The sequence below is a fragment of the Nyctereutes procyonoides genome, unplaced genomic scaffold, assembly GCF_905146905.1.
Source record: "Nyctereutes procyonoides isolate TBG_1078 unplaced genomic scaffold, NYPRO_anot_genome, whole genome shotgun sequence".
In the NCBI taxonomy this organism is placed as follows: domain Eukaryota; kingdom Metazoa; phylum Chordata; class Mammalia; order Carnivora; family Canidae; genus Nyctereutes; species Nyctereutes procyonoides.
Genome location: NW_026575121.1, coordinates 30,391,692 through 30,401,348, shown reverse-complemented (window position 1 = coordinate 30,401,348; position 9,657 = coordinate 30,391,692). Strand labels below are relative to the sequence as shown.

The 9,657-nt window shown below is 39.2% G+C and overlaps 1 protein-coding gene across 1 annotated transcript; it reads right to left on the bottom strand.

Moving 5' to 3' along the window:
- Positions 1-3,058: 3,058 nt before the first annotated feature.
- Positions 3,059-7,478, bottom strand: ACOD1 (aconitate decarboxylase 1). Its single transcript, XM_055335873.1, has 4 exons — positions 7,272-7,478; positions 6,447-6,536; positions 5,009-5,214; positions 3,059-4,101 (listed from the first exon to the last, which is right to left on the bottom strand). Exons 1-4 carry the CDS (start codon positions 7,476-7,478, stop codon positions 3,156-3,158), a joined length of 1,449 nt encoding a protein of 482 aa, XP_055191848.1. The 3' UTR covers positions 3,059-3,155.
- Between the last annotated feature and the right edge of the window lie 2,179 nt (positions 7,479-9,657).

Here is a 9,657-nt window from a genome sequence, read left to right as displayed (position 1 = left end):
AAAAGTTTATTTGAGCAAAAATTGATCTGAATTATATAGCATCCAACTTAGCCAGATAGAAAGGAACTCAAAGGAGCTGTATAAGATGACTTTTATAGGTAGAAGAGAATAGGAACAAGTCACATTAAACAAAATAGATTGGTTATTTCAATGTTCCTTGCCTTGAGGGGATGGCAGAGATCTATTAGGCATATTGTCTAACTAGTGCTGTTCTGGCAGCTCTTAAATGACTGGTTTAAGATTCCATTTCTGGGAGTGCTGAAACTGTAAGTAAATCTCATTTCAGTGATGTAGAGCTTAGCATAAGGACTCTATTTTGGACTTGTCTTGTTTTTAACAGGGGTTGTCTGAAGATATTACTAGCTCTTAGATCTTGCCCCAACTTAATTATCCTGTGTTTGGATATCAGGAAATATTCCTGATATTTCAAGGAAACCAAATATAAACACAGGATAATTAAGTTGTATCTGAAGGCCACAATAGAAACCACCACTTAGATTTCCTGTTTTATTTACTGTGTTCAGACAAATTAGTCACAGTTACATGATATGTCTTATGGATCAGCATAATCCAAGAGCCAGCTATAAAAAATTCTGCACATTTTTAAGTACTGTTTTAGCTATATCCTACAAATTTTGCTATATGCTATTTTTGTTATTGGTTGGTTCTAAATGTTTTATAATTTTTATGACAATTTCTTCTGTGACCCAAAAGTTACTTCAAGGAATTTTTATTTCCAAACATTTCAAGCTTTTCTAATTCTCTCTTTTTTTAAATATTGGGTTTAAACTTCGTTCCATTATGATTGGAGAGAATGATCTGTATCTTCCAGCCCTTTGAAAAGTTAAGACTTGCTTTTTATACCTCAGTATATGGTCCTTTTTGTAAATGTTCTGTTTTAAAGGATTGTGAATTCTTTTGGTACAAAATTCTCTATATGTCCTTCAGATAAAACATGTTGATTGTGTTTAAATCTTCATATAATTTATTTATATTTGCTTTCCTTGAAATATCAGTTACTAAGAGATAGGTGTTAAAATTCTCTCAGTATGATATTGGATTCATTTGTTTCTTCTTGTAGTTCAATATTATTTAGAATTATTTTAATTACCTGCTGATTTGAATTTTTTTCATTGTGTAGTCATCTTCTTTATTTTCAGTAATGCTTTTGGCTTGAGTCTGTTTTGTCTAACATTAACATTTATCTATTCCAGCTTACTTTTGCTAGTATTCCATCCATATTTCCCTTATCTTTTTACTTCTAACTTCTCTGCATCTTTATGAGTCTTGAATAACTTATTTAACTGGATTTTTAAAAAGCCTTCTGATGACACCAAAAGCAGGAGCAGTAATATTCTTTATTTTTATTTTCCATATTTTTTAATAAATTTTTTTAAATGGTTAAACGGAGTTGATAAAAATTTAAAACTTTTGCTCTTAAAAAGAGACCACTAAAAACATGAAAAGACAAATCACAGAGTGAGGGAAAATATTTGTAAAACATACATCTGATAAAGAACTTACACCTAGGATCTATAAAGAATTCCTACAACTTGATAAGAACACAACCTAATTAAAATAGCTGTCCAAAGTAGGCAGGAATTAGTCATTTGGAAAATGCAAACTGAAACCACAAGATACCATTACATGCTCACTAAACAGGCTAAAATAAAAAAGACTGAAAATTCCATGGGTTGGCAAGGATATGAAGAAACTGGAACCCTCAAACATTACTGGTAGAAATGTAATGTGATAGAGCTACTTTGGAGAATTTTTTAATAAAGTTAAACATTACTGACTAAATGACCTAGCATTCCAACTCCTAGACCTACCTAAGGGAAATGGAGAGATGTCCGCCCCAAGACATGCACGTGAATGATTGTAGAAGCATAATTGGTAATAGATCCAAACTGGAAACAGTCTACTGCCTATCAACATTTTGTATTTTTTAACTGGAGTATTTAGTCCATTTATTCTTTTTGTAATTTTAGATGTATTAGGACTTTTTTCCTGTTGTGTTTTCTGTATAGTCTATCTTTTTTCATATTTCTTTTTCTCCTCCTTTCTTGCTTTTCTTTGGATTATTTTTTTTCCTAATTCCATATTTCTCATTTCCCATTAACCTGGAAGTGATATGTTCTACTGCTGTCTTATAATAGTTACCCTGAAAATGTCAACATGCATACTTAGAAATCAAAGTCTAGAATTAATAGCTTTGCCCTTTTCTCAAATGACACAAGGAATTTAGAACACACTCACTATAATAACTCCCTGCTTGTATCTATTGCTAAAGTTGTAATTTTTAACCCCATAAAACATTTTTATTATTTTACAAAATCAATAGTTACTGAATTACATATGCTTTTTTTTCTGTCATCCTGAATTCTATCTCATACTCTTCATTCATGATCATTTTTCCCAAGAAATTTTTGTAATAAAATGCAGTATATTGTAGTGGTTAACAGTATGGCTTCCAGAGCCAAACTGCTTTTACTTTTTATACTGCTTTTTATTTCTCCTTTATCAATAGAGAAACTGAGGCAGAGGGCTATCCAGTAACATGCCTAGGAAACTGAGGCAGAGGGCTATCCAGTAACATGCCTAGTCACATTTGGCAAGTTGCAGTGGCAGGATTTGGACCCACTAACTCCCTATATTTAAATCCAGTAGCACCCTCTCCGCTGTAGAGGGCTTATAAAAAAAAAACCCATGGTCTAAGAAATCTTTTGGTGGTACAACAGGCCAGAGGCCTTCTCCACTGTCGGGAAATTTACATGTAGGTTCAAATTCCTCCTACACCTTGAGGTTTATGAAATTTATAAAGGGCTAATCTGTAAAGATTAACTTTACAAGCAAATTACAGGTGGCTTGAATTTCAGCCTTCTAAATGCTTATAAAAACAATTTCTCTGTGTTTCTTGCATATTTATTATTTTGCTTCAGATAATTGGAACTGTCTTACAAAAGGACAAGACTCCTTCCATAAAAATCCATTTCTGTTTCTGAAATCCCTCTTCACCTGGCTTCCCTTATTCCTGGGCAGACCAACAGTAAATCCTTGCTTTATAAAGTAAATCACTAAAATCTCCCCTAATATAAAGTCACTTAGATATTGATAAAACTCAGGAGAAACCGTACGATGGAATTGTTAAAATGCTAGATAGATTTTGAAGCCATCACTGGTGGTGGGGGTCCTTTCAGAAGTGTGGTTAGCACAGAACAATCTCCTAGGTCTTCTAGATTCTCTACAATCTCTATAAGTCTTTCTACTCTGTCACAGGACAGCATGCTGGAGGCGTTGGCTCTGAACTTCTCCCGCAGGTCCTCCTGGCTCAGTGGCTTCCTCCAGTGGCCATAGAAGGTATCAGAGCACTCTGTGAAAGTGGCACCATCACTGAGAGTGACACTGACCTCGCAGTAGAGTGTGTTGAAGCTCGGCAAGTTGTCCCCAGGGTGCTCCATCTTCACCTTACTTAGCAGTTCTCTCACCTGTGGCCTGCTGATCTGGCTCTTGTGGAATGATGGGACAGTGACATGACCATCAAGCAGTGTGGCACAGGCCACATATTGGAAAGAGTGACGAGCTTCATGCTCTGAGTCTGGGAAGGGTCTGTTTACATACTGCACATCTGGGATTCTGAGCACAATTTTCTCAATGTGGTCAGTGGGAAGTGGGGCTCTGTCTGTGACAAGGTGCTTTCTGACAGATGCAGCAGCGTCTGCCACCCAGTGGGTGGCCAGATGTGCAGGGAACCTCTTGAAGGCCACATCCTGCTGGCCCAGCAGCCAAGTGTGGGACTCCAGGTTTGGAAGAACTTTGGGGGAATAGTTGGCATAGAAGGCCCCAAAGCCTGTCTGCATGTCCAAGACTTGCTTGTTTCCTTGAAGACCCAGCATCGCCAGAAAAGCAGCTTCCATCCCGTGCTTGGCAGCATTTCCCATATGAAGAGGCTTGGTCTGAGTGGCAGCATTTGCCATGGGTGCCCCGGCATGAGAAACAGCAATAGCCAGGGCCTCTTGGCACTCTGGCATGCTGAGCCCTAAAAACTTGGATGCAGCAGCCGCACTGCCCAAAGTTCCTACCACGGAGGGGGGGTGGAATCTGAAAAGTAAAAAAAAAAAAAAAAAAAAAAAACAAACAAAGAGTTGGAGAGTTACAGACCTGTCACCGGGAGGCAGTTGTAGTAGAGAGATGAGAGTGTAGATACCACAGGCCTGCTTCCTGGGTTCAGATCTCAACTCTGCCACTTACTAGCTGTGTGATCTTAGGAAAGTCATTCAACTTCTTTGTACCCATTTCATCTCCCATAAAATGGTGATAATCATAATATGCATCTTAGAAGGTTTTGTGACTTTTGCATGAATTTACATGCTTACAGTAGTGCTTGACACAGTGAGTTTTTAATAATTATTATCAGAAAGGCAAAAGTTGCTGCTTGCTGAAATTCCATGTGAGTAGCTTTAAAAATGGAGGGCCTTGTAGAAACTGAAAATTCACTCAGTATTCCAGTATACTCTCCTAGCAGGCTGGATGGAGTGGAAAAATAAATACAGGGTTGAACTACATGACATAGCCAACATGTGACCATTTTTGATTAAGGAGTAAACAGTCAGGTTCAAGATCTTCTGAAAGTTCTCAGTCTGAAGGACCTTAGGAAATACCAAAGTAGATTCTGCCTTGAGATGGGATTAGGAATATTCAGAGTACCCATCAATACCAAAATGATGTGGATCACCCTAGGCTGAGAGACCGCCATTTGTTTTATGGTCATGGTTGCTTGATTCTCTTAACCCGAAGGAGATTTTTCATCAGTACTTCTGAAGTCACACCTTTGTGTATGAGTATATGGTTTGATAATGCGACTGGAAAATTGACTTAGCTGTCAGCACGAATATTAACATTTTCAACTGAGCTAACTTCTATGTCAGAAGGCTCTACAGAGTTAATAATTTCTAACAGGGGAAGGGGGAATGTGTCTGCCTCTGGATGGGGCAGATTCTCTCCATACCTCTTTGGTATGTCACTGGCTTCCTTGGAGAAATGCATTAATCGGCCTTGTATTTCAATCCCAACATTGAAAGCCAGCAGCAGATCAAGGCCAGAAAACTTTTGACTTGAAGGGAGAGCTTCGGATAGGGCCGTGAGGACAGGAAGGACAGCTCCAGAAGGGTGGGTGGCAGGATGCCATGTGTCATCAAAATCCATTGAGTGAATCTATGTAAACAGACACACAACCAACAAACCAAAACCAAAAAAAGTATTTACCTGAATGCAATGACCAAGAAGATTTTAGTTTAGTAATTACTTTTTTGATATGAGATTTTAAGATCTTATTATCTGAAAATAAAACCTATACACTGGCTGTAATTCTTAATCACATGGCTGGGCACTGGACATGCTGTCCTCTGCCCAGAGCAGACAGGACTTTGAGGAGCAGCTAGAGAACCCCAGTGAACTTGGATCTTACCCAGGTGGCCAGAACTCTCTGCCACAGCCCCTGGAAAGAGCTACATCCTCCTTAAAAATAAAGCTGTGAAATTTAGGTGCCTATTCCTCTCTCCTTCCCCCCACCCTTCAAACAAGTTGCACTAAAAGTTTAATGTCATTTATTCCATATCAGGCGATATATTTTTGTACCTTTTTATTATGAAATAATATCAAACTTACAGGGACCTTGCAGGAACTCATAAACCCAGATTAACTATTAAGCTATGTTTTAAAAATCAATATTATCTACCATAATGTCTTATTCTTCTTCATCTTAGCCATTTGCTTATCCCTTATATAATGAGAAGTCCACTTAAAATTAGAATTTTGTATCTATTGGATGTGGCTAGTCTGGACACTGGACATTTACCCCTGGATTCCTTATTGGGTTTGACTTTCAATGTTCTGAGCTACTGTCCCACAAGCCATAAAAATATCTCAGAAATCCCAACATACTCATGTCTAAATTACATTTGTGTATAGATATAGACTGCTGCTGACACACAAAGCAAAAAATTGTCAGATAAAAAGTGCTGATTTGTGCTTCAGAAAATATAGATACCATATGGCCATTGTTTCTTTTCTTTCTCAATATCTAGTGAATGAATGGTTGGATGAAAAGCTAATTATTGAATAGAAACTGGTACTGATCACAAGAAAAGGAACTGAGTCTGGATATCGGGTTTTATATTTTTTGCTATATACATTCAAAGTTTAGATGCCTTAGAATGCTTTTATCTAAATCTTCCATCTTCTTTCCTGTACCTGACAATTTGTTTGAAAAGCATCAGTTCAAAACATGAAAAGGGAATAACTACATAGAAGAGAGGGCAGACCACTTCATCTCTGAACTGCAATGACTCATCCATGAAATATGGAAACAGAATGATTTCTGAGATATTTCCTTGCTCTGAAATTATTATTGTCTAACAGTTGAAAAGATATGTAAACCTCCTTACAGCCACGCCGTTCATAAAAGCAGCATATGGTGGCGGAAGCCTTAAGTCTGATTGACCCCAAACACTGCTGGACACGTTGGAATTGTAGATCTGGAACAAGAGAATATCAATCAGCGATACTGGGTAGAAACATGACATGCCAAGTCTCATTCCTCATTTTTGGAGGCATTACTTTAGTAGTTCTTATTTGAACACTTTGTGCTAGATCACAGCCTTAACCATTGCATTCCTCTCTTCCTTGTAGAAGAATACACACCTTTTTCCGCAGAAGGGAGAGGAGATGCTGTTTCTCTGTCTTACACTATGATCCAGAGAAGAGCCCGGGGATGGAGTCTGAATTTATTCTTATTTATTCGTTGAGGGTTAACACCAGGGAAGGTGGACTAATTGTGTGCACCAGGTACATCCTTTGGAGAGTGGGTGTTGCATCTCCCACATACACACCCATTTTGCTCAGAGTGCTGAACCAGCTTGTTCTCCAGAGATTCTTAAAGCCTTTGCATGAATAAATGTCAGATGCTATTGGAGTAGTTTGCTATTGCTTCTAGGGCTCTCAGGTAGAAAGTGCTTTAAGTCATAATAATAAATGATGAGATATTACTAGTGCTAAATCTAGTCTTAATATTGGTCTTTATTAAGAATATGGATGAATATTAAAAATCATAAATAGAGCATAAAACCATATACAACAATTCTATATACACCAAATACTATCTCTAAAACAAAGAGTAGAATAATGGAACATAAACACATGTCTCTGGGCACATTGGTGGGTATACCTGAGGCATTTGGCTTTATCTCTAAAGTAGACACTGAGCTTCTTACCTTACTATATTCACTGGCTTTGTGAAACACTTCTGTACTGGTTCCCAGGAAGCCAACGCCCAGAGTATCTAGAATCATTCTCTTGCTTCTTTGAATAACGTGATCTGTCAGGTGCCCCACAGTCAAGCCATGAATCACTCTGGCAAAGCTTTCTGTGACAGACTTTAAAGGGAACAGTGTTAGAACAGTGCAATACTCACTTTGCATTTACTTATTCCTTACTATACAAGAGCTTGAGGTACTTTTATGTGAAGAGTTTTGCTCCATTAGGGGAAACCCTGTTGATCACATAAGCTCAATTCCTGAGAAATGATGAGTATGGAGCCCTTGCTGTGCATGAAGTAAAGAGATGTGGAAATGCCCAAAAGCCAGTTTCTGTCCCAAGTTGAGGACACAGACCAACATACAGGTGATGGCCACAGAGTGGGTGTGCAATGGTGCAGGGAAGCACAGTGTTAGCAGAAGATGGGAGGTACATCTTGTCCATAAAGTGGGTGTGCCTGGGGGCGATGCATCCACCTGAGGTACCATTATTAGATAAGTGCCAGGTGCCATGCTGTTATAAATACGGTATGCATTGAATGCCACAAGTTTCTGAGTGTTATGAGTGTCATCTCCCTTTGCAGGTGAGGGCATCCATACTTGATGTCACTAAGTTACACAGCTCTTTTTTTTTTTTTAAGGTTGTTTATTTATTTGACAGAGAGTGAGAGAGCATAAGCAGGGGGAGTTATGGTGAGAGAGAGGGAGAAGCAGATTCCCTGCTGAACATGGAGCCCAATGTGGGGCTCCATCCCAGGACTCTGGGATCATGACCTAAGCCAAAGGCAGACACTTAACCGCTTAACGGCCTGAACCACCCAGGTACCCCTACATTACACAACTCTTAAATGGTAGGGCTTGGACACAAATTCCTATGGTTCTAACTCCAAACTGGTGCACGAAGTTATTAAGCTACATTTCCTAAAGAGAAAACAGACATTGAAATACCTGGGGTTCTTGTTGAAAATGAACATTTCTGGTCTCTACGCCAGACTTCCAGAATTAGACTACCCTCCCATCCCCTAAATGGACCAGAAACTTTGGAAGCACAGCACAGGATTCTGTGTTTTCATTAAGATCTTTAGGTGTTTCTTAAATATTCTAGTGCCATCATGTCCAACGTGGTAGCTACTCTCCACCTTGGCTATTGAGCCTTTGAAATGTCGCTAGTCCAAACTAGGATGCATCATACGAGTAAAATAAACACTGGATTTTGAAGACTTAGTAGGAAAAAAAGAACATAGAGCATCTCATTAATAATTCTAAAATATTGATTACACACTAAGATGACAGTATTTAGGATATATTGGTAATTCGGGACACCAGGATGACTCAGTGGTTGAGCATCTGCCTTTGGCTCAGGGCGTGATCATGGAGTCCCACATCAGGCTCCCTGCGTGGAGCCTGCTTCTCCTTCTGCCTAAGTCTCTGCCTCTCTCTGTGTGTCTCTCATGAATAAATAAATAACATCTTTAAAAAAGAGATATATTGGTAATTCAAATATAATATCATAACTAATTTCATCAGCTTCTTCTTTTTAAGATTTGGCCACTAGAAAATTTAAAATTACACTTGAGAACCACTTCCTGATGGTTCTTGTCAGTGATCATGTGGAGGCATCAATACCTAGGCTGGTTGTGGAGACTTATGGGAGTCAGCAGGTGAAGGTGCCTGGGACAAGGAGGAAGGCTAAAGGCAGAGGTGGCAGCATGGCCTGGGACTTGGAGGTGTGAGAGACGCAGTGATTTAGGCAAAGTCCAGCTGTAGAGCTGCCTACCAGGTGGAGGTGAGAGGGATTTGTAGGCTAGGACTGAGTGGCAGTTCCACTAGGCTGAAGACTGTGATGTCAAAGGGGAGCCATAGTGCTGCCTTTCAAAAGGTCTATCAGAACTGTGTTTTGCAAAGATCTCAGTTGGCCCTAGTGTAGAGAATGTGTTGAGAGGCGTAGACAAAGGCAGGTAAGAGACTGGTGTGGTAGTCCAGGTTCTGGGTGGGGATTTGACGGTGCCATCTGCCAAGAAGGGAAGCACTGAAGGAAGGACAGCTGTCTGGACAATGATGAGGGGCTGTCTGTGAACTTGCTGAATATGAAGTACCTGTGGTCACCCTAGGGGAGAAGACAATTCTGCTGCCACCCACGAACCGGATAATAAAACCTACAGGATTATTTGCATATCAGAAGCAGCAGAGTGCTTTGCAATGCCTTTAAATATCAAGTTCATCAATGTATAGGCAATTATTTTGTTTTCTACCTGTCTTCTCAAGAGAACATCTCTTATGTATAGCTAAAAACGCCCACCCTTACATTGTGTTTCACTACATGCCTAGCACTTAGCACCACTTA